A 26,010-nucleotide genomic window follows, 5' to 3' on the forward strand; every position below is an offset into this window, starting at 1 on the left:
TTCAATAGCACAACAGTTTCACCAAGCAGAAAGAAACGCGAACAGTATGAAGATACAAGAAAAGAAAGGACCACAAGCAATGCAGGTCAACTCAAAGTTAGAAGAGGTAATATCTGCAGCAGATGGAATGTCAGATAAAGAATTCAGGATATACATGCTTCAGATGATCTGGAGTCTCAAGGAAGACATCAGACAGCAAAATCAGACAATGAAAGATCACTTCAACAATGAATTACATAAACAAATCCAAGAAGCAAAAGATCAACTATACAGGGAGATAGAGGTTATAAAAAACAAACAAACAGAAATCCTAGAAATGCAGGAAGCAATAAACCAACTTAAAAACTCAATTGAGAATACTCCCAGCAGAGTAGAACACTTAGAAGATAGAACATCAGACAATGAAGACAAAGTATTTCAACTTGAAAAGAACATAGACAGCTCAGCAAGACTGTTAAGAAACCATGAGCAGAACATCCAAGAAATATGGGATAACATAAAGAGACCAAACTTAAGAGTCATTGGGATACAGGAAGGGATAGAGGTCCAAACCAAAGGAATGAGCAATCTATTCAATGAAATAATACCAGAAAACTTCCCAGACTTGAAGAATAAGACAGAATCCCAAATCCTAGAAGCCTACAGGACGCCGAATGTGCAAAATCATAAGAGACCCACACCTAGACACATTATAATGAAGATGCCCAACATACAGAATAAGGAGAGAATTTTAAAAGCTACAAGAGAAAGGAAGCAGATTACATTTATGGGTAAGCCAATCAGGATAACAGCTGATCTTTCAACACAGACTCTGAAAGCTAGAAGATCCTGGAATAACATATTTCAAACACTGAAAGAAAATGGGTTCCAACCAAGAATTGTGTATCCAGCGAAATTAAGCTTCAGGATGGAAGATGAAATTAAAACCTTCCACGATAAACAAAAGTTAAAAGAATTTGCAGCTAGAAAACCATCTCTTCAAAACATCCTCGGCAAAACATTACAGGAAGAGGAAATGGAAAATAACAATGAAAACCAACAGTGGGAGGTAGGACACTAAAGGGGGGAAAAATAATCAAAGAGGAAAACAAACCATGTTTAGTAACATAAATAAACAAATATGGCTGGAAGAACAACCCATATCTCAATAATAACCCTAAATGTTAATGGCTTAAACTCACCAATTAAGAGACACAGGCTAGTAGAATGGATCACAAAACAAGACCCAGCAATATGCTGCCTACAGGAGACACATTTGATAGGAAAAGACATACATAGGCTGAAGGTGAAAGGTTGGGAAAAATCATATCACTCATATGGACTTCGGAAACAAACAAGAGTGTCCATACTCATATCAAATAAAATAGATTTCAAGCCAAAGTTAATCAAAAGGGATAAAGAGGGACACTACATACTGCTCAAGGGAACCATACACCAACAAGACATAACAATCATAAATATATATACCCCAAACAATGGTGCAGCAATGTTCATCAAACAAACTCTTCTCAAGTTCAAGAGTCTAATAGACCACCATACAATAATCATGGGAGACTTCAACACACCTCTCTCACCAATGGACAGATCTTCCAAACAAAAGTTGAATAAGGAAACTATAGAACTCAATAACACAATTAATAACCTAGACTTAATTGACATATATAGAATATACCACCCAACATCAAGCAGTTACACTTTTTTCTCAGCAGCACATGGATCCTTCTCAAAAATAGATCATATATTATGTCACAGGGCAACTCTTAGACAATATAAAGGAGTAGAGATAATACCATGCATCTTATCTGATCATAATGGAATGAAACTGAAAATCAACGATAAAAGAAGGAAGGAAAAAGCATGCATCACTTGGAGAATGAACAATAGGTTACTGAATGATCAATGGGTTATAGAAGACATCAAGGAGGAAATTAAAAAATTCTTAGAGATAAATGAAAACACAGACACAACATATCGGAATCTATGGGACACATTGAAAGCAGTTCTAAGAGGAAAATTCATTGCTTGCAGTTCATTCCTTAAAAAAAGAAAAAACCAACAAATAAATGATCTCATACTTCATCTCAAAATCCTAGAAAAAGAAGAGCAAAACAACAGCAAAAGAAGTAGAAGGCAAGAAATAATTAAAATCAGAGATAAAATTAATGAAATCGAAACAAAAGAAACAATTGAAAAAATTGACAAAACTAAAAGTTGGTTCTTTGAAAAAATAAATAAAATCAACAGACCCTTAGCCATGCTAGCGAAGAGAAGAAGAGAGAGAACTCAAATTACTAGCACACGGGATGAAAAAGGCAATAGCACAACAGACACTTCAGAATTACAGAAGATAATTAGAAATTATTTTGAATCCTTATACTCCAATAAATTAGAAGATAGTGAAGGCATCGATAAATTTCTTAAGTCATATGATCTGCCCAGATTGAGTCAGGAGGATATAGACAACCTAAACAGACCAATATCAATTGAGGAAATAGAAGAAACCATCAAAAGACTACCAACTAAGAAAAGCCCAGGACCAGATGGGTATACAGCAGAGTTTTACAAAACCTTTAAAGAGGAACTAATACCAATACTTTTCAAGCTACTTCAGGAAATAGAAAAAGAGGGAGAACTTCCAAATTAATTCCACTAGGCCAACATCACCCTGATTCCTAAACCAGACAAAGACACTTCAAAGAAAGAAAACTACAGACCAATATCTCTAATGAACCTAGATGCAAAAATCCTCAATAAAATTCTGGCGAATCGGATACAAAAACATATCAAAAAAATTGTGCACCATGATCAAGTAGGATTCATCCCTGGGATGCAAGGCTGGTTCAATATACGGAAATCAATAAATGTTATTCACCACATCAATAGACTTAAAAATAAGAACCATATGATCATCTCGATAGATGCTGAAAAAACATTCGACAAAGTACAGCATCCCTTTATGTTCAAAACTCTAGAAAAACTAGGGATAACAGGAACATACCTCAATATTGTAAAAGCAATCTATGCTAAGCCTCAGGCTAGCATCATTCTGAACGGAGAAAAACTGAAGTCATTCCCTCTAAAATCTGGAACAAAACAGGGATGCCCTCTCTCACCACTTCTGTTCAACGTAGTTCTCAAAACACTGGCCAGAGCAATTAGACAGATGAAAGAAATTAAAGGCACAAAAATAGGAAAAGAAGAACTTAAATTATCACTCTTTGCAGGTGACATGATTCTATACCTAGCAGACCCAAAAGGCTCTACAAAGAAACTATTAGAGCTAATAAATGAATTCAGCAAAGTGGCAGGATATAAAATCAACACGCATAAATCAAAGGCATTCCTTTGATATACATCAGTGACAAATCCTCTGAAATGTAAATGAGGACAACCACTCCACTCACAATATCCTCAAAAAAAATAAAATACTTGGGAATCAACCTAACAAAAGAGGTGAAAGACTTATAAAATGAAAACTATAGAACCCTAAAGAGAGAAATAGAAGAAGATCTTAGAAGATGGAAAAATATACCCTGTTCATGGATAAGCAGAACTAACATCATCAAAATGGCGATATTACCAAAAGTTCTCTATAGGTTTAATGCAATGCCAATCAAAATCCCAACGGCATTTCTTGTAGAAATAGAGAAAGCAATCATGAAATTCATATGGAAAAATAAATGACCCAGAATAGCAAAAACAATGCTAAGCAGGAAGTGTGAATCAGGCGGTATAGCGATACCAGACTTCAAACTATACTACAGAGCAATAGTAACAAAAACAGCATGGTACTGGTACCAAAACAGGCGGGTGGACCAATGGTACAGAATAGAGGACACAGAAACCAATCCACAAAACTACAACTATCTTATATTTGATAAAGGGGCTAAAAGCATGCAATGGAGGAAGGATAGCATCTTCAACAAATGGTGCTGGGAAAACTGGAAATCCATATGCAACAAAATGAAACTGAATCCCTTTCTCTCGCCATGCACAAAAGTGAATTCAAAATGGATCAAGGAGCTTGATATCAAATCAGAGACACGCTGTCTGATAGAAGAAAAAGTTTGCTCCGATCTACATACTGTGGGGTTGGGCTCCAAATTCCTCAATAGGACACCCATAGCACAAAAGTTAATAACTAGAATCAACAAATGGGACTTACTCAAACTAAAAAGTTTTTTCTCAGCAAAAGAAACAATAAGAGAGGTAAATAGGGAGCCTACATCCTGGGAACAAATCTTTACTCCTCACACTTCAGATAGAGCCCTAATATCCAGAGTATACAAAGAACTCAAAAAATTAGACAATAAGATAACAAATAACCCAATCAACAAATGGGCCAAGGACGTGAACAGACACTTCTCAGAGGAGGACATACAATCAATCAACAACTACATGAAAAAATGCTCACCATCTCTAGCAGTCAGAGAAATGCAAATCAAAACCACCCTAAGATACCATCTCACTCCAGTAAGATTGGCAGCCATTATGAAGTCAAACAACAACAAGTGCTGGCAAGGATGTGGGGAAAAGGGTACACTTGTACATTGCTGGTGGGACTGCAAATTGGTGCAGCCAATTTGGAAAGCAGTATGGAGATTTCTTGGAAAGCTGGGAATGGAACCACAATTTGACCCAGCTATTCCCCTTCTCGGTCTATTCCCTAAAGACCTAAAAAGAGCATGCTACAGGGACACTGCTACATCGATGTTCATAGCAGCACAATTCACAATAGCAAGACTGTGGAACCAACCTTGATGCCCTTCAATAGACGAATGGATAAAAAAAAATGTGGCATTTATACACAATGGAGTATTTCTCTGCATTAAAAAATGACAAAATCATAGAATTTGCAGGGAAATGGATGGCATTAGAGCAGATTATGCTAAGTGAAGCTAGCCAATCCCTAAAAAACAAATGCCAAATGTCTTCTTTGATATAAGGAGAGTAACTAAGAACAGAGTAGGGACGAAGAGCATGAGAAGAAGATTAACATTAAACTGGGATGAGAGGTGGGAGGGAAAGGGAGAGAGAAGGGAAATTGTATGGAAATTGAAGGAGACCCTCAGGGTTATACAAAATTTCATACAAGAGGAAGTGAGGGGAAAGGGGAAATTAATACAAGGGGGAGAAATGAATGACAGTAGCGGGGGTAGAGAGAGAAGAGGGGAGGGGAGGGGAGGGGGGATAGTAGAGGATAGGAAAGGCAGCAGAATACAACAGACACTAGTATGGCAATATGTAAATCAATGGATGTGTAACTGATGTGATTCTGCAATTTGTATACGGGGTAAAAATGGGAGTTCATAATCCACTTGAATCAAAGTGTGAAATATGATATATCAAGAACTATGTAATGTTTTGAACAACCAACAATAAAAAAATTAAAAAAATAAATAAAAATCATGAAATGATAAAAAAAATTAAATAACGACCATAGTGGTTTTTTACACAAACACCATAAATAATCTGCTACAAGCAGAAGCGGAGGATACAAAATGCCACAATATCAAGCCAACTGATGGCTCCATGCGAGAAGCCCTTGGAAAAATTATACCAGCAATGACACCGTTAGCAAAGATACCAAGTTACAATTTGTTGTAGATTACAGTTTGTTGTCTCAGTCCAGGTAAATCAGTGTCTCAATAGATTAACTTACAGTCCAGGTAAATCACAGTCCAGGTAAGTTCTGCAGGCAGCTAGCTTAAATGACAGTCCAGGTAAGTTCTGCAGGCAGCTAGCTTAAATGACAGTCCAGGTAAGTTCTGCAGGCAGCTAGCTTAAGCTGTAGCAGCAGAAACAGCAACAGCTCCGAAGTCTCATCTGTTTCTCAGCCGAAGTTTCGTCCAGTTTTCAGCAACACTGGAAATTCTTCCACCCTCGTTTTCACTGGCACTGGGACGAATGCAGGAACTCCAAATGCTGGCTAAAGAAAATCCTGTGGTATTCCAGCAGGCACTAAGAAAACAACCTTCTGAACAATTTAGTACATTATCTCAAGGTTTTTTACATTTGAAATAAGCCTTAATGGTGCTCATTACTTATCAGCCTCCAGGTGTGGGAGAACCATTGTAGCTTAGTTATTGGCATTGAAAATGACCAAACATCAGGGACTCTGGTAGCATCTTCTGGCTGCTGTAGCATCCCGGGCAGCCCCAGATGGCCCTGGGGAGTGTCCCAGACTCAAACTGCTACTGGGCACAGGGAGCAAGAGCCTGTGAGACTGTGCCTCTGGGTCAGGTTTGGATTTCGGCTCTTGAAGTGGAGTCCCGCTCCCCGGGCGGGCAGCAGGGAAGAGCTGGCTGCTGCTGCTTGGAAAGCCCTTGCTGCACCATGACCGGCTCTTGCACGTGGCAGCCGCCACGCCAATTTATGCACCCTCCGGTAATGAAAAGTATTCAGTAATAACCTTTTGCTGCAACTTTTTTCCTGATAATCCTTCTTCTTTTGAACTTTCTTTTTCTTTCTGACTAGAGTTCCTGTGCTTTTATCAATACATGCCCTAACTGCTCTTGGTTCCACTGGGGTGCCTTCTTCCCTTAGTAATTTACTTTTCACCCCTTCCATATTTTCATCACAAAGACAATACAATACACCAAGTCAAAACAAGACACAAACATACTGTATCAATCTTCTCCATTTTCTCAAAATGGCCATTTTTCCTCTCGCCCTATCTGTCTAGGGACGAGCAGATTTGCTCCCGTCCTATCTATAGACGGGCAGCTTTTTTTCCGTCACTTACCCCCGAGTGTCCCGGGGCTCCCCGTACGGGCCACCATCTGCCACAGCCCGGCTGCAGCAAAATAACTGGGGGCGGGGGGGTGACGAACAACTTGTGTAGATTGATGCAGCAGGAGTAGGAGCCGTTTATTGTAGGACAGGAGCGGTATTTATACATTCCACACAGCTTATCTAATTAACATAAACTCGATACAGCAGTCAACCAATAAGGAATCTCCATACTTAATGGGTCACTGGAGTTACTTCACAAACCACTCCCTCTGGCATTTTGCCAGGCACCATCCAGACTTGTTTACAGACTCTAACATTTCTCTGGCAAAATGCCATGTGCCATCCTGACTTGTTTACAGACCTTAACAATCAGGAAATTGCAAATCAAAACTACATTAAGGTTTTATTTCACTCCAGACAGATGGCAAATGCCAGGATCACAAATCATAGTAAGAGTTGGTGAGGATGAGGGGAAAATGTACACTCATACACTGTTGGTGGGACTGCTAATGAAGGCAACCACTCTGGAAAGCAGAAAGGAGAATCCTCAAATAACGAGGAATGGAACCACCACATGACCAGCTGTCCCACTCCTTGGTATTTTCTCAAAAGATTGAAGATCAGCATACCACAGGGACACAGACACCTAAATGTTTATAGCAGTACAGTTCATAATAGCTAAATTATGGAATCAGCTGGTACCTGTGAAGAGAGGAATGGATTAAGAAACTGTGCTTTTTATGACTGACTTCTTCAAGGCCATGGAGTAAGTGATCTCTCTCTCTATGTCTCTCTCTCTTTATCTCTCTTAGTCTTTATAACTCTGTCACAAAATTGTCTGCTTCACGATTTTGAAGGAAATTGCTTTTTTACTGTCACAGTCACTTCCTGTTCTGCTCAGCCACATAGAAGCATGACATTATGACATTTGCTAGTAAATTGATATACATAAAGAACATCGTGCTAAGTGAAATGAGCCACACTCAGAAAAATCAAAGGTCAGGGCTTGGATTGTGTATCAGTGGTAGAGCTCTTATCTAGCACGTGCGAGGCCCTGGGTTCGATCCTCAGCACCACATAAAAATAAGTAAACAGAATAATAAAAAAAGAAGAAAATCAAAAGTCAGTTTTTTTCTCAGCTGTGAACACTAGAATTAAATAAAGGAAAGAGGGAGAGAAGAAGAAGATATAATAAAGATATAGGAAAGGTCATCAGAATAGAAGGAGATCAAGAGTCAAAGAGGAGATATGGAAAAAACAGAGGAAATGCAGAATGAATTCTTTAAAAATTATGTTATGTGTAATATAAATACACCACAGGGAAATTTACATTTTGTGTAAATCAAAATAAACAATCAAAAATAAATAAAAACATGAGCAAAATGAAGTCTAGTAGAAAATAAGAAAGAAGAGGGGATGTGGGTTGAGTATGGGAAGGAAAGGGGGAATTCAGAATTGATACTTAATTCCATGCATGTATGGTTTTGTCAGGATGAACCCAACTGTTATGTGTAACTATAATCCATTAAAGAAAAAAAGATTTGCAAAGATTGGCCATGGTAGGAGGTGATCAAGTTCCCCCCCAACACTGAGCAGGTCTCAGGAGCCTCCTCCTCCCTCTAGCTGAGTAGCTCTGTGTGTAGTTGCTGCAGAATGAGGCCACCAGCTAGCCACACCAGGGTCTCAGGGTCAGGAGTCTGGGGAACATTCTGCATGTCCTGCGACTCCACAAAAGACTGTCACTATGGCCCAGGAAACCATGAGGGGCCTAGTGGACCAGCACAGACCCAGGGAAAAGGAGGCCTTGTTTTTCAGGTCCTGTCCAATTCCTTATGAAAATGCAGCACGAGAGACCCTTAACCATTGCTGTCTGTGCTCCTGGTTTCTACTTCACAATTTTGGAGGAAATGCTTGTCACTCTGTCACAGTCACTTCCTCTTGCAGCAAGGGAGGCAGAGTGTCAGTTCTCTCCATAGAGCAGAGTCAGGGATCTCCCCAGGACAGACACTGGGACACAGCAGGCTCCTCAGGGCTCCACCATGTCTGCACCTGCCTCCTGGCCCCAGCGTCCCTGTACTGTCCTGCTGCTGACCCTCCTTCTGGGACTCACAGGTGAGTGACCACTGTCTGGGGAGAGTCCTCTGACCTGCTCCCTGGGTCAGTTCTGCCCATGGACTCCCAGGGACTCAGGACAAACACAGGCTCTGCCATAGAGGCTGGGACAGGGCAGTATCTGGAGCCCAGACCAAGGGTCCTGAGCAGTGTCTCTGGGAGGCCTCCCCTGCAGCTGGGGCCAGAGGCATCACATCAGCTGATGCTTCAAACAGCAGTGACAAGAATGACCTGCATATTGTAATATTTTAGCTCACAAAATACATTTCCAGAAAGATCAATGTTTGTATCCTGATAATTTCTGAGACATGAAAGATGAGGTGACCTCCTCAAGGCCATGGAACAAGCAATCTCTCTCTCTCTCTCTCTCTCTCTCTCTCTCTCTCTCTCTCTCTCTCTCTCTCTCTTTCTCTCTCATACTCTGGCCTTGAGGTACATGGCTTTGTCCCATCATACCTTTCCCTCCATTGATTTGGTGCCTCCAACAGGCCCAATAGCCATGGAGCCAATCAATGCTGGACTGAAACATCTAAAACTGTGAGCTGTCATCCTACTTTTCTCTTCATAAGTGGATTTGTCTCAGGTATTACTTACAGTAATGAAGAGTTGACTGACACAGGCTGTGATGATGTCCTTACCCTTATTACATCATAGGGTGCCAGGGGAAGTTTCCAGACCTCAGGAAATCTACTGAGTAATGACTTTCAATTTCTTGAACACTCACCATGGGCCAGACTCTCTGAAATGCTGTACAGCTCATCACGTGACCATGATACCCACAGCAGACACTCTGGTCACCCACCTTACAGCTAAGAAGCAGAAGCACCAGGAGCCCCGTGGTCATTCAGGGGCAGTGCGAGGGCTGGGGTTTGGGTGCAGATGCTCTGATCTGGAGCTCGTGGTTCAACCACCATCTTCTCAAACTCTGTGGCCCTGACCCTACATGTGGCCAGACATTGTTTTAATGGTGTGTAGCACAACATCATGGGGTCAGATGTCTGCTTCCAAAGACCTGGGACATCTCATGCTCATCATGGTGGTCTAGAGACCCCAAGAGGATTTGGATCTTGTTTCTTTTCTTTCTTCTTTTTTTTGAAGGCAATAATAAGGGTGCCTGGTTTAAATTTGTATATGAAGTTAGTAAACAATGCATATGTGGCCTGATTTACACGCTTTGTACAGCTTCTGCCAATGGGCATAGAGAATGGAGGAGGAAAAGGGTTTGTGGTTTTCTTCTTCTGGGCTCTTCTACTTCCTGCCTATATCTGGCAAATAGTTCTTGTTTTTCTAAGTATTCTGTGTGAGAAACTCAACTTGTGGCCATTTCTACAAAATGCATCCACTTCTGCAATGCAGGGAGGGTTGCACTGAGCAATTCACACGCTAAGTACACAATTATTGTACACCTACATGTGCAGGAACTGTTACAGAATCTTGCAGTGTAAAAAGAGGCAAAGGATTTGCCCTGTGTAGCTAAGGTACCTCTAGGGACAATGCACTATAAAGAGGTAAATCATATCACATGTTGAACAGTGATCAATGTGACTTTAAAACAATAAGCGGGATAAGAGAATTGGAGAATGAGTGGGAGAGACACTGCAAATGGGGTGGTCTGGGTGGGCATCACTGAGAAGGGGAATTTGAGCAGAGATTAAGAGGAGGGGCAGGAGTGGCCATGAGGTTTTCTGGCAGAAGGGCTTCCTGATAGAGAAACCCCATGTGCACAGGGCATGAGAGCAGATGTCCCTGCTGTATTCAAGGGTGTTCCTCTCACTGTGATTGAAATGGGAGCCACTTCCAAGTGTGGAGCAGAGAGGTGAATAGCCCTGAGCTCAGGAGGCTGCTTGGGCTTTGCAAGGTGTGTTGTCCTTGGGTCCCATGCTTTAGAGGGAGGCTCTGGTTAAGGGGTGGAAGGTAGCCACATCCCACTGAGTTTCAGAGTGTATGGCAGGTGGCTGTGCCATTCCTATAGTCCACAAATTTCCATTACATCCATTAGGTTAATTCTTAGGGCTCCAGCTAGCCAGGGGGCCTGGTGGGAGGTGAACCCCCTGATACCCAGGCTTTGTGTAAGGGTCTAAGCCTAGGGAAGTCACCCCATCCTGCCAGTGGGAAAGGCCAGATGGTCTAGCTTTTGCTTTATCTTCTCCTGATGATGCTTTCGTAGCTGTCAGGAGCAGTTGAGGTGATCAGTGTTTATGGAGCATCTAAGTCCTAGAGAGCCAAGGGGTCACCAGACATCTGTTGTTTTCATGATATGTAGACAAGTCTGTGAGGGGAAGAATTTTCCAAAGCCAGGGGGCAGTTTGTGATCCTGGTGAGTGGTCCAGTGCCTCCAAGGGGAATTTCTGAATGCTGCTTAAATGGAATAACAGGGGTGTGTGTTGGTCTTTTTAAAAAATTTTTAAAATTTGTTCATTTTAGATATACATGCCATTAGACTGTATTTTGACATATTATACATATATGGAGCATAACTTCCCATTCTTGTGGTTTTACATGCTGTGAAGTTACTCTGGTTGTGCAATAATATATGAATATAGGAAATTTATGTCTGATTCATTTTGACTTTCCTATTTCTACACCTGCTCACTTCCTTTTATTTCTCATTGTCCTCATCCTCCTTTGTTGTGTGGTAGCCTCTGCATATCAGAGACAACATTTGGCTTTTTTTTTTCTTTCAGACTGGCTTATTTCACTTAGAATGATAGTTCCATCCATTTACTGGCAAATATCATAATTTCATTCTTCTTTATGGCTGAGTAATATTCTATTATGTATATATGAACCATATTTTCTTTATCCATTTATTTGTTGAAGAGCACCTATGTTGGTTCCATAGCTTAGCTATTGTGAATTGAGCTGTTTTAAACATTGATGTGGCTGTGTCACTTTAGTTGCTGATTTAATGTTCTTAGAATATTGTGTGGGCTATCTCTCCTCCAGCCAGGAGGTCCTTGGAACAGGGTAGAGAGAGTGTGGCTGCGGAGTCACTAATAAAGACCTCCAGAGACCAGCAGGAAGCAGGTCTGATTTTATTGCGCAGTTACTATATATATATATATATATATATATATATATATATATATATATATATATATATAAACATACATACACACACACACTCAGGCAGTAGCTAAGCAGATTACAGGCAGCCTTCAATGCAATGTCTGCTAACTGTCCTTGCAGTGACCAATCGAGGAGTGGGCCATGGAGCAAGCACTGAGACTGGAACACATGGCTCACGCCCAGGGCTGTGTCTTTTTCCTGCTGCTCACAAGCTGAGCACAAGGGGAGTGACCTGCCACTCAGACGTCCTTAACATATGCCATGTGTGCAGTACTCCATGCACTTGTCTCCACATCTCCCCCCTCTGACTGTGCTGCCAGGACTTCAGCCAGCATTGCTGTTTTTCATTTCGTGGCCTTTACATGGTTACATAAGCATCTCACAACACAAGAAAATATTATCACTATTTTGAACAGTAGGGCCAGGGTAATAGCATTATAAGGATTACTTAATTTGGCTATCAGGTTTTTCTAATGTTCAGTCAACCCCTGGAAAAAAGGAAGAGGTTGTCAAGATAGACACCTTAGTCTCATTGATTTTGACTATTGCCTTAGTAAGGTTATGCATAGTCATAACATATTTAGCATCCCAAGCTCCCTTAATATACTGAGAAAAATTAGAAGTGTCAAGTTACATTTTCAGATACAATATATTTTGTGACACAATACTATGGATTTCAGGGTCACAAGTGAGCTTTTGCAACATAAACAGAATATCTAGTTGTTCCTGGTGGCCGTCTAGTTCTTGCTGAATGACTAAAATAGTGGCTCAGGACAGTTTAATTAAGTCATTTTGAATGGCAAAGGCTTCTTCCATGGCAGTAGACAAACTGTTTACTGTTTACAGTCTGAGCAGACTGGATACTCTGAGTGAGCGAAGTAGCCACAGTGGCTGTGGTGGTGATGGCGGCTACCAGGGCAGTAACCCCAGCCTTGATGAGGCTAATTGCATGCTTTGTCTGACGTAGGATCTGATTCAGAAGATTCTTCATCTCCATGTCCCATGGACTCCTCTACTCTCTGAACAGGTTCACTGGAGGCCAGATTGCTGGGGGCATCCTGAGGATAAATATAGTTTTAGGTTTCATAGCAGGGGTTGGACAATTCATGAGCTAGCAGGATGTGGTGACTGCACAAGGGATCTCTGTATGAGTGACATTTATGTTATCAGTATTGTTGATTATTAGCACAGTACAAGGTGGTGTAACACAAGCTTGTGCTTAGTGGGTATGGGTATAATTTGGCACAAAAGCAAATCCATAGTCAGGGTCTAGACTCAGTATAGACCCACTCATCCAGCCAGCTGCTGCCCATTTGACAGGTCTGGCAGCTAGTAATATTGACGTGATATCCATCATGCCATACTGATTTCCTGCATACCGGTTGGTAATGGCTTGTCCCATGTAGCAGTTACTACAGTAGCCCATATGGTTTTGGTACACATCAGTTACATTCCAGGGGGCTATGCCCATCCAGGTGCATAGATGTTGTTCTTCCCCAGAGAAATTTTTCTTATCAAGGAGATAAGGTATGGCTGTGACACATATATTCCATGGGATGCTATTACTATCTGAGAGGGGCTTTCCAAAAAGTGTTGTCGGGCATGTTGGCAGCAAGGGTTTCTTGCATTTGCCATGGGGGAGTCTATGGCTATAGGTAGCATTAACTGTAACTCTAAGGTCAGTGAGAGACAGCCCAACATATGACTTACTATAGTTATCTACAATAGTTTCATTGGCAAGAGCAAAACAGAGGGGACTTCTGGATTATGGTTTCATTATTTACCATGGAGAAACAAATGGGCAGAGTAGGTATGGAAATGCTGGTATCCCAGGGTATGATTACCTCCTGGATGGATTACTCAGGATCAATAAGGTTGGATTATTAGAGAAAAGCTTGGGTAAAGCCCCTTCCCAACTAGCCACTGCTAAAATGGTGGCCTAGTGACCAAAGCCCAATTTAACTCATGGGAGGCTTCACTGTTAGGAGTGAGCATTGCACACACTAGGACCATCATCATAGGCCCAGGGATGGGATTGCCACTCTGCAAAGAGACCACTCTGGTGGCTTGTTCAACAAGACCTTTAATATCACAGGTTACTTTGCGTGAGGTCCATTTGCATTGTTGAGTCCATTGTTTGTGAGGTTTCTCCTCCAGAGTTAGCCCCTTCATCTTCTTGGTTGGTGGTTCTGGGTATCCAGGGCTTGACTTTCTGGCAGGCACCCAGATGGGGTGAGGCTTCTGTAACACATGTAAATCCTCCACCCATGGTTAGGAGGGGCCCCTGGACCATCCCATGCATTTGTTATGGAATCCTTCCATGAGACCATAGGTAGATGGAAGGACCCCATGAGGGGGGCCCAATACTTATGCCCCAATGTTATTTCTTTATTTATACATGACAGCAGAATGCATGTCAATTCTTATTACATATATAGAACACAATATTTCATATCTCTGGTTGTATACATAGTATAGTCACATCAATTCATGTCTTCATACATGTACATTGGATAGTAATGATCATCAGTTTCCACCATTATTAATTACCTCAAGCCCCTTCCCTTTTCTTCCAACCCCTCTTCCCTATCTAGAGTTCATCTATTCCTTTCAGGCTCCCACTTCCTATATCACTATGAATCAGCCTCCTTATATCAAAGAAAACATTTGGCATTTGTTTTTTTGGGGATTGGCTAACTTCACTTAGCATTATCTTCTCTAACTCCATCCATCTAACTCCATGCCATGATTTTATTCTCTTTTATTGCTGAGTAATATTCCATTGTGTATATATTCCATATGGAATATGTACACAATGGAATATTATATATACACAATGTATATATTATTTCATACATATACACAATATATTCCATTGTGTTTATGTATAAAATAATATACACATTATTTTTTATCCATTCATCTATTGAAGGGCATCTATGTTGGTTCCACAGTTTAGCTACTGTTTGTGCTGCTATAAACATTGATGTGGTTTGTCCCTGCAGTATGCTGTTTTTAAGTCCTTTGGGTATAGACCGATGAGAGGGACAGCTGAGTCAAATGGAGATTCTAAGCCCAGTTCTCCAAGGACTCTCCATACTGCACCAATTTGTGGTCCTACCAGCAGTAGATGAGTGTACCTTTTAACCCACATCCTCACCAACAATTATTGTTGCTTTATACATAATAGTGCCCAATGCTATTTCTGTAGAAAGTTTTGAAATTTAAAGAAAATAAGATTATTTTCAAGGCATTACGAGGGGACTTGGTATAGGTTCCCCCCCTTTGTAGCATGGTCTTTAATTCCTTGTGTGTTCTTTCTATGATGCCTTGATTCTAAGGGTTGTATGGGATCCCAGTTAAGTGCTGTATATGTCAATCATTGCAATCTGCTTAAAATGTCTTGCTAGTATAGGGGGCCTATTGTCAGTTTTAATAGAGATGGGAACATCCATAATTCCAAAACATTTAAGTAGATGGGAGATAACCATTTTTGTGGTTTCTCCTGTAGAGGCTATGGCTACTACACAGCCTGAATAGACATCAATAATTACATAAATATATGTTAAATTTCCAAAAGGAGCAAAATGAGTGACATCCATTTGCCATAAAGCATTAGATCTTAACTCTTGGGGATTCTCTCCAGCAGGTTTTAAAGGGCCAATGGGGAGAAAAGATGCACATTTTTTGCCATCTCTGACTAGCTGTCTGCAAGCCTCTTTAGTCCTGCTTTTATGCAACTGCCATGGCTAAGGTCAGCAGAGAGGTTTCAGCTACTTTTGTCCCTATATTCTGGATGGCCCAAATCCAGTCATCCAGTGTGCCATTTTGTACTGGTGCCATTGCTGCTTTATGTTTCTTATTTATTCTGTCCCAGATCAATTCCTTGGCTAAGCCTGCCCTAGCTGTTTCATGAGACACCGTCCCTTCCACCGCCTTGTTTACCCTGTCAATAAACTGGGGCAAGTCCTCAGTGGCTTTCTGCCTTAACCCCTGTACAGAAACGTACCTCCCCCAGCTGGTAACTTCCTCCAGGCTCTCAAAGCACAGAGCCTCACCTAGTTGAAATAATTTGGTGGACCTGTAGCCTGTACTGCAGGGGAACTGTAGATTCCCTCTCCCTGCAAGCATTCAGCTGGGATGTTGACATTTGTGGTGTGGTTGTGATCTTCCTGCTGTTCACATTCATCATAGAAGAATGCCTTCATATTCAAAATGTTATGGGCTCAAGAGCCACTCTAGTCATGTCTTTCCAGTCTTGAGGGCAATTAAGTTCAAGTGATTTGAGCATTTGCTCTGTAAATGGCCCCCAGGGCCCATCTTCTTTTACTGCCTTCTTTAATTCCTTCAGGGTATCCATTACATGTGGATACTGAGTGGCAGGATGCTGTGGTGGGGGGCCGTGTTGACTGGGAAGGCTTGTACTCCCTTACCCCACTTTTCATCTCTTATCTTACATAGATCTTCAAAAGGATCTCTGGAATCCTGGAATGGGTTTCTGGGTGACCATGGCTTGGGCTGTCCAGCAGCCTGGTCATTTCTAAACTGTCATAGTCCCTTGCTGGCTTTGACATTACCTCATAAGAAGGCAGTTGCCATTGACTTAGGGAAGGATATAATCTTTGCTGGTCAGTAGAAGGTGCACCTGCACCATTTGTGGTCACCTCTTCATGCACCATGAAGGGTAGTGATACTATTTTCTACCTCTCTCCCTCCTGTATCTGTTGTGGTTGCTTGATTTGTAGTAGATTCTTGCTTCCACTTTCCTGTGCCAGCTACAGTTGCTTGCTTTAAGGTAGATTTTTGTCCCCACTTTTTTCTACTTGTCTTTTACAGACTCATCTTCCCTCAGGGCTATCATTATATGACAAGGATCTGTTGCAGGGGCCCCTAAACTTTGCTGAATGACTGTAACAATAGAAAAAAAATATAGTGGTAAAGTATACCCTGTTTCATTTCAGCTTGCTGCACATTTGCCATTATCTTGTCCCACATCCTAGAATCAAAAACATCAGCAGCACTTATCCATGGACTGGTTTCAATCACAATGTCGCAGAACCTCTGGGCTTCTCTCTTATTCAGGGTTAAACCTCTAGTATCTAAGAGAGTGCACAGCACTTGCATATGAAAGTCTTTGGTGGAACTAGGTAGGTTCCCATTTCCCCTCCTCACTGCTCTGTGAGGGGCCACACCCTGTTGTGTAAGCTCACCTCAGGTCCCTGTTCAGGCACCAGCTGCGTGGGCTCTCTCTTGTTCAGCCAGGAGGTCAATGGAACAGGATAGAGGAGAGTGTGACTATGGAGTCACTAATCAAGACCTCCGGAGACCAAGCAGGAAGCAGGTGTGATTTTATTGCATAGTTACCATGTATATATACCCAGGCAGTAGCTGAGCAGATTTTAGGCAGCCACCAATGCAATATCTGCTAACTATCCTTGCAGTGACCAATCGAGGAGTGGGCCATGGAGCATACACAAGGGACTGCAACACATGCCTCATGCCTAGAGCTGTGCCTACAGGGTAAGCAGCCTGCTGCTCACACACCTAGCATGAGGGGGAGTGGCCGGCCACTGAGATGCCCTTACTGTATGCCATGTATGCAGTACTCCATGCACTTGTCCCCACAGGTATAAACAGTGAATTGTGTTAGCTGGATCAAATGGGGATTCCATTCCAAGTTTTCTGAGGAATCTCCATACTGCTTTCCAGAGTGGTTGCACCAATTTGCAGTTCCACCATTAATGTTTAGTGTACCTTTTCCCCCCACATCCTTGCCAACATTTATTGTTATTTGTATTATTGATAATCGCCATTCTGATTGGAGTGAGATGAAATCTCAGTGTAGTATTAATTTACATTTCTCTAATAGCTAGAGATGTTGAACATTTTTTCACATATTTCTTGACTGATTATATTTCTTTTTCTATGAAGCAATTGTTCAGCTCCGTTCTCATTTATTGATTGGGTTATTTGTTTGTTTGTTTGTTTTGGTGTTAAGTTTTTTGAACTATTTATGTTCCTTGAGATTAATGCTGTATCTGAGGTGCCAGTGCCAAAAATTTTCTCCTATTCTGTAGGATCTCTGTTCAACTTCTTGATGTTCTCTTTGCTGTGAAGAAGCTTTTTAGTTTGATATAATCCCATTTATTGATTCTTGATTTTACTTCTTGCACTTCAGGAGTCTTGTTGAGGAATTTGTTTCCTAAGCTGGTATAATTTAGAGTTGGGCTTACTTTTTTATTCCAGTGGGCCAAGATCTCTAGTAATGCCTAGGTTCTTGATCCACTTGAGTTGAGTTTTGTGCAGGATTAGAGATAGCAGTTTAACTTTATTTTCCTACAAGAAGTTTTCCAATTTTGCCAATACCACTTGCAAAGAGGATATCTTTTCTAAAATGTTAGTTTATGGTGCCTTGTCTAGTATGAGAGAACTGTATATGTGGCTGTATCTGTTTGTCTTCTATTCTCTACCATTGGTCTTCATGTCTGTTTTGGTTCTGACAGCATGCTGTTTTGTTACTATAGCTCTGTAGTATACTTTAAGGTCTGGTATTGTGATATCTCCTGCTTCATTCTTCTTGCTGAGAATTATTTTTCTATTATGGAACTCTTATTTTTTCAAATGAATTTCACGACTGCTTTTTCTGTTTCTATGAAGAACATTATTGAAATTATAATATGTATTGCACTTAGGCATAATGCTTTTGGTAATATAGCCATTATGACAGTATTAGCTCTGCCTATCCAAGAACGTGGGGGGAATATTTCCACATTCAAAGGTCTTATTCAATTTCTTTCTTTAGTCTTTTATACTTTTCATTGTAGAGGTTTTTCTTTTGTCAGATTGATTTTCAAATATTTTTGAGACCATTATGAATGGGATGGTTTTCCTAATTTTTATTTAAGTTAACTCATCACTGATATATAGGAGCACTATTTATTTATGAATGTTAATTTTATATCCTTCTGTTTTCTGAATTAATTTCTGAGAGATGTTTTCTGGTGTAATTTTTAGGATCTTCTACATATAAAATTATGTCAGTGGCAAACAGAGCTGGTTTGAGTGCTTCTTTTTCTATTCGTATTCCTTTAATTCTTTCTTCTAATTGCTCTGGTTAAAGTTTCAAAGACAATGTTGAATAAAAGTTGTGAGATGGCATCCCTGTCTTGTTTCAGTTTATAGAGGGAATCCTGTCAGTTTTTCTTTACTTAGAATGGTGTTAGTGTTGTGTTTTGCATATATAGTTTTGAAAATGTTCAGGTATGTTCCCACTATCGCTAGTTTTCTAGTGTTTTGAATATGAATTTATTCTGAATCTTGTCAAATGCTTTCTCTGTATATATTGAGATAATAAAGTGGTTCCTGACTTTAGGTCTATTGACATGATGAATAATGTTTATGGATTTCCATATGTTGAACCAACCTTTCATCCTTGGGATGAACCTCACTTGATCATGGTGCATTATCTTTTTAATATATGTTTAATGTTATTTGTCAGTATTTTATTAAGAATTTTTGCATCTATGTTTACCAGGAATATTAACCTGAAGTTTTCTTTCCTTGATGTGTCTTTGTCGAGTTTTGGTATCCAGGTGATACCAGCCTCATATAATGAGTTTTGAAGGGTTCCCTCCTTTTCTATTTCATGGAAAAATTTGAGGTGCATTGGTGTTAGTTTCTTCTTTGAAGATCTGTTCAAACTAGGCTGAGAATCCATCTGTCTTGGGCTTTTCTTTGTTGGTCAGCTTTTGATGACATCTTCAATTTCATTGTTTAAAATGAGCTGTTTGAATTTTCTATGTCTATCTGATTCAGTTTGGGTAGATCATATGTGTCTCAAAATTTGTCAATGTCTTCAATACTTTCTATTTTATTAAAGTATATATTTTCAAAACAGTTTCTGATTATCTTCTGCAATTCAGTAGTGTCCATTGTAATATTTCCTTTTTCATCATGAATTTTTATAATTTGAGTTTTCTCTCTCCTTTGCTTGGTTAGCTTGGCTAAGCGGTTAAAATATTTATCTCTTTTTTCAAAGGACCAAACTTTTGCTTTTTCAATGTGTAAAATTGTTTTTGTTTTAATTTCATTTATTTTATTTCTTATTTTATTAGTTTTTGTCTTGCACTGTGTTTGGTGTTGATTTTTTTCTTTATTTTCTAGGGCTTCCAATGTAATATTAAGTTATTTATTTTGTGACTTTCTATTCTTTTAATGAATGAACTTTCCTCTTAGCACTGCCTTCACAGTGTCCCAGAGTTTTTGATATGTTGTATTACTATTCTCATTTACCTCTTAAGTGGTTTTTTTTTTTCATTTCTGATTTCTTCTACTATCCATTTGTGACTCAAAGGTGTAATATTTTCTCTCCAGGTGTTAGAGTAACTTCTTTTTTAAATCATTGATTTCTTATTTTATTCCATTCTCATTCATCAACCATGGGGTACCAGAGTGTGAGATATTCAGTGATATTTTTGAGCCCCACAAAGGAGTACAAATTCAGACAATACCTCACTTTTAAAGATGGCACCAAGCTACCCCAGCCTGGACTTTGGGGCTAGTGGGGAAATGATTTGACATTCTTTTCCAGTACAAATCTACTGTGGAGACTCTAGGCTGCTCCCTAACTGTCCTCAAGCCTGTGTTGGCTGTGAATCTTTTTAGCAGCTATGACGCTGACATAGCTTGGAACTTCCCTCATTATTGCTCTGCAAAGGGGAGTTTCACCTTCTCTTCCTGGAGTGCAGCTAAGAAAATACTAGGGGGTTTTATTTCTCTTTCTTTTGTACTTTTTTTTTGGAGTGTGGAGCACAGATGAATTTTACAAAATAATGGGTTTCCCTGTGGCATATTCATACATGTGTATACCATAATATGAGCAAATTCACTCCTAATGCCCTAATACTTCTCTGTACCCTCTTTTCTCCCTCTCTTTTTCCCTCTCTCCCTTTCACTTTCACGATCCCTAGGTTTTTCCCCCTGTCTATTTTCCACATACAGAAGAAAACATTATTTGTCTCTCTGAGTTTTTTTGGCCTATTTTGCTTGACATCATGATCTCCAGCTACATTCTTCTTCCTGAACATGGTGTAATTTCATTCTTCTATATGGCTGAATACAATTTCCATTGTGTAAATGTAGCACATTTTCTTTATCCATTCATTATTTGAGAGACCTTACAAAGTTCACTAATGCAGAGGGACAGGGGTCATCATCCTGAGGAGCAATAGTGGACACAAGTATGTCTTGTACATTCTTTATTTGTGACCATGTAACTTTTTTGTGTGTGGGGGGGAAGAGTTACCTGGGATTGAACTCAGGGACACTCAACCACTGAGCCACATCCCCAGCCCTATTTTGTATTTTATTTAGAGGCAGGGTCTCACTGAGTTGCTTAGTGTCTCACTTTTGTGAGGCTGGCTTTGAACTAGGGATCATCCTGCCTCAGCCTCCAAAGCCTCTGAGATTATAGGTATGTGCCACTATGCCTGGTGTGACCATTTAATTTTAAGGGTGAGACCCTTAGCCTTTCACCTCAAAGTCCAACCACATTTTTCAAGGGTGATTTATAACTTCAAATTTCTTCTTTGGTCATCTGAAGGAGAGAGAGCTCAAATTGCTCCTTCCCCTGTTTTTCTTGTACCAGGAGCCACCCATCACCTTGGACAGTAGCCATGGACGGGGTGGGAGGTGGGGATCAGCAGCATCAAGGAAGCAGCAGAGAAGGGGCTTCCAGCAGTGCAGCATGAACATTTAGGGAGAGTCACAGAGGACTGTCCTTGGGAGGGGGACCATGTGGAGCCAAGAAGGAAGAGAACCAGTTACCTTTCTCATCAATGCACTCACCACATGGTGGACACTGTGAACAGATTCATCCAGCTGTTGTGTGGCCCTCTGCCCTCTTGACTCTCACACTAGCACTCAGCAATGGACACTCAGCACCTCATGGAACTACACACCCTCCAGAAGAGGTCCTTCCTCAAATCACATTCCCACACAGTGCACTGGCAAAGAGCCAATACCAGATTCCAATGGTAGGATGATTCTGCAGCTGGGGCAAAGCTAGGAACTGGTATTCCAATATGCATTCTTGGAGTTGGGACAGAAGCAACTGTAAGCTGGTGAGTGTTAGAGCTCTCTGAAAAAGCAACAGAGAGCTGCACAAAACAGTGCACCATAAAGCTAGCAGTTCAGAGAGCTGTGCAACATGTCAGAGCCATTGGGGTGAGGCATGAGAAGTCATAGGTCAAGCCCCAGGGACTTTGCATCTGACTTCAGAACATCCTTTCCTCATCTCCACTGTATGGTCAATGGGAGAGTTAATCTCACTGATGAGCAACATAAGGATCACCCCAACATAACTGTGGGAACTGCACCTGGAAAGACACCAGAAATTGAGGATTTTTCAGGAACACAGTTCCTAGAGAGAACTCCTGGGCAAGTGCCTTGCTTGGGGTCCCTGCAGAGCACACAAGCCAATGTTGTGAGGGATTTCACAGGTGTGTGAATGTCACTAGATCGTAGACCAGGGAGAGCCACAGAGGAACTCATGGTTGAGTACTTTTTGGCTGAATAAATTGTTCACATCTGTTTGTGGGGATATTGAGGCACCAGAAAATTTAAAACATATATAAGATATTTATATTTTGGTATGCTTTGGCTTCATTATCTACAATATTTTCATTTCAACCTAATGGCCTCCTTTCGAATTTCTTGCAGGACATTTCTAGAGGTAGTGCCCTACTCAGCTTTTATTATCTGAAAATATCTTCATTTCTCATTTATGTTGAAATTCTATCCCTGTGCCAGGGATAGAATTCTTGGTACCTTTTCCATTCAACACTTTAGATGAATCATCTTACTGCCTCTGATTCCCATCATTGAGAACTTAATAAAAACCTTAGGAAGCTCTCCTGTGTCTGGTGGACAGGCCTCTCTTTCTGATTCAGTATTTTCTCTTTTACTTTAGCTTTGGCTGATTGGTTTCCAGTGGCCTCAGTGTGGGTCTGCTCACCTTGATGGTCCCTGGAGTTTATTCAGTATCTTGGATTAGAACATTCAAATACTTGATCATATTCAAGATTGTGGAGGTCATTTCTCTTTCAAATAAGCTTTTATTATTATTTTGTACCTCTGAGATTCTCATGTTTGTCAATGCCCTTTCTGACATCTTGAATGGATTTATGTTCTTTTTAATATTCCTTTTTTTTTCTCCTGAATTGCAGACTCAGCAATGTCAATGGGTCCTGCTCCACATTTTGTGATTTTTTTCAACTCCCTGTTCAAACCTGTTGTGGAATCTCCAGTGAACTTCTGAGTTAATTGAGCCTATCAACTCCCAAATTTCTGTTTTTTTAATACATTCTCTTTCTTTGTTGATGTTCTCAATTTGCTGATCATATTCTAGATTTTCTTTCCATTTCATCCCAATTTTCCTGGAGCATGTTGGAGACAGCTGCTTCACAGTGCTGGTCTCTTTTCAGGTGGGGCCCAATAGATCACTAGGGTCCTGAGGAGGAAGAGGCAGGAGGTTAAGAGCTAGGGAAGGACATGGGATGGGGAGGCAAGAGGAAGGAAAAACAGAAGGATGGGAAACAAGGGGAAGCAGCCCAGGCAGCCCCCTGGGTGTAGAGAGCAGGGAACAGCCTCCTAAGGAAACAGCTCTCACGAGGACCCCTGGGTGGAGGCCCAGTGGCAGCGAATTTGGGCTTCTGATGTTCACGATCATAACATGATAGATTTCTGTTGCTGTAGGCACTAGGTGTGCAGTCCTTTGTCACAGCAGCATTAGAAACTTACACAAGGTGGTTGTACTGTGGGGAGATATGTGAGGGGCTTCAGCAATGTTTCATTTCTTACTTGAGCTGCGTGTTCATTGCGGTATGCACCACAATCACTCCAGGCTGAAGGAGGGAACCCCATCATGAGCTGGAAACTCTGTGGAACAGGGAAGCTGAGCCAAGACTCATGTCAAATACATTTCCCACTAGTTGTATTCATACTTCCCCAAAACTCAGGAAACCCAAGAGGCACAGGAGGTCCACAAATGTCATGGTCCATAAGGGCTAGTGAGCTTGTGGTCAGAAAGGGAAGAGCAACAAATAGTTGGTGACACATGAGAGCTCAGGGGAGGGCTCAGGCCCTCAAGTCCCCTCCCTCCACCTTGCTCAGGGCTCTGGGCCTCAGGGGCAGGTGTCTCACAGTGTGGAGGTGCAGGCCAGGGGAGGCTCAGTGTGAGGACACGCCCTGTGCTGAGCTCAAGGCCACTCTGTGGGCACTCAGTCAGTGACAGGCTTTGCTGATACCACGTGATAAACCAAGAGGATCCCCAGGATGAACAGTGACCACCCTGTGTCTCCCCCCAGGAGCGGCTGCACAGGAGCTGCAGGTGATCCAGCCTGAGAAGTCAGTGTTTGTTGCCACTGGAGAGTTGGCCACTCTGCACTGCACTGTGACCTCCCTGCTCCCCCTGGGGCCCACCCGGTTGTTTAAGGGGGCAGGGCCAGGCAGGGAGTTGATCTACAACTTCAAAGAAGGCCACTTCCCCAGAGTCACAAATCTCTCCGATACAACAAAGAGGGACAACAAGGACTTTTCCATCCCCATCAGTAATGTCACCCCAGCAGACGCCGGCACCTACTACTGTGTGAAGTTCCAGAAATCGACCCCTGTTGATAAGGAGTATAAGTCTGGACCAGGCACTGAGTTGTCTGTGCGAGGTAAGTACAGCTGCCTCCTCCTCCCTGGGGTGGGACAGGAGGTCAGGGGTCACGCCCTCCATCCTGGGGGCCACAGCTGAGAAGCAGGAGCAGCACTGGGTGCTCATGTCATGACCCGCTGTCACCCCTTCTGCAGGTCAGGGAGGCAGAGGCCTGTGGAGGCCGTGCTATTTGGTCCAGGCTCCATGGCTGGAAAATGGGGGGCATCTGCACCCCTCACCTGCCTGCTCCACAGCCCTGACCTTTTCCAGTCTGGCCCAGCCCTGTGGCTCCCCAGCTGAGGGCTCTGAGGGTTTGGGGGACTTGCCAATCACAGAGCCAGAGCATGTCTGTTACATTTAGTGAGCACTGCCCTGTGGGGGTGAGTCCTCTTTATACCACAATAACAAAGGCCCTCTGTGTTTCAAACTTCACTGTGGATTGTCTGCAACAGCTGGGAGCAGAGCAGGTAAAGTTCTCCTCCCACAGGCTACTGTTCCTGTCCCTCCCTAAGGACCTGGCCCTCCAGAGCAGGGAGGGGGCAGGGCATGCTTTCCTTCCTTCCTTTCTTGGAACAGCACCTGGGAGGATTCTGATAGGCTCAGGTTCCCTGTAGACCTGGGGCCCTGGTGGAGGAGCTGCCAAGAGGTTGGGCCTTTGCCCTGGGTCTGCCTGGAAATCCCTGTGTCTCAGGGACCAGCCCTCACAGGCCCTGTAGGGTAGGAGCAGAGCTGGGACACTCACCAGGCAATAGTCTCCATGTATGTGACACAGGGGTCCCAGTTCAGGAAGAACAGGTCCTCTCTGTGTGTTTCCTACAAGAAGCTCTGCATACTCTCCCTAAGCCATGAGGCTGAGGTGGTCAGCACACATGGACCTTCACACCTGTGCCCACCCCTGTTGACCTGGGGAGCTGGAGGCCCAGGCAGGCCCTCTTTCACACAGCACATTAATGCCAGGAGGGGACAGAGCCCAGACCTGACTCCAGCCCAGGCTCCTGCTGCCCTGGGAACAGACACTGTCCCCACAGAGGAGCCAGGGCACAGGAGGGGCTCAATACAGACCCTGACCTGACTCACTGGGCAGCGAGCACTGATGTACTTCCTCAGGTAAAGCTGGTCCCCCATGAAGGAGAGCATGGGAGCCTTCTCAGGTGTGGGTGTTTCAGAACAGCACGTGCTGGGCTCCCCCTCCATCTCCCAAGGTTCAGGAAGCCCTCACAATCACACCCTGAAGCCCACACTGACTGGAGAACTTCTCCTGAATGTCAGCCATAATCTCTTTCTATAGGGAGATTCCCCAGAAGACACACAGAGCTGCTCTGTTGTTTGAACAAGTGCAAAATACTTCTTCGTGTGGGGATGTTGCAGTTGTTCTTACTGTTGTGGTGGATGGG

General features: G+C 42.1%; 2 protein-coding genes across 3 annotated transcripts in view; both read left to right on the forward strand.

Annotated features, from left to right (window-relative positions):
* LOC114106959 (signal-regulatory protein beta-1-like) overlaps window positions 1-26,010 on the forward strand; it is a 355,204-nt gene that overhangs the window by 148,420 nt on the left and 180,774 nt on the right. The gene's annotated exons all lie outside the window — the stretch shown is intronic.
* The window catches only part of LOC139704809 (signal-regulatory protein beta-1-like), a 39,903-nt gene continuing 22,571 nt past the window's right edge, over window positions 8,679-26,010 (forward strand). The window contains exons 1-2 of the mRNA XM_071609116.1: window positions 8,679-8,847; window positions 24,282-24,635. Of these exons, the coding sequence (XP_071465217.1) occupies window positions 8,775-8,847; window positions 24,282-24,635 (427 nt within the window). The 5' untranslated portion in view covers window positions 8,679-8,774. The remainder of the gene's footprint in view (window positions 8,848-24,281; window positions 24,636-26,010) is intronic.

This window comes from Marmota flaviventris, chromosome 2 (assembly GCF_047511675.1).
Source record: "Marmota flaviventris isolate mMarFla1 chromosome 2, mMarFla1.hap1, whole genome shotgun sequence".
Lineage (NCBI taxonomy): Eukaryota > Metazoa > Chordata > Mammalia > Rodentia > Sciuridae > Marmota > Marmota flaviventris.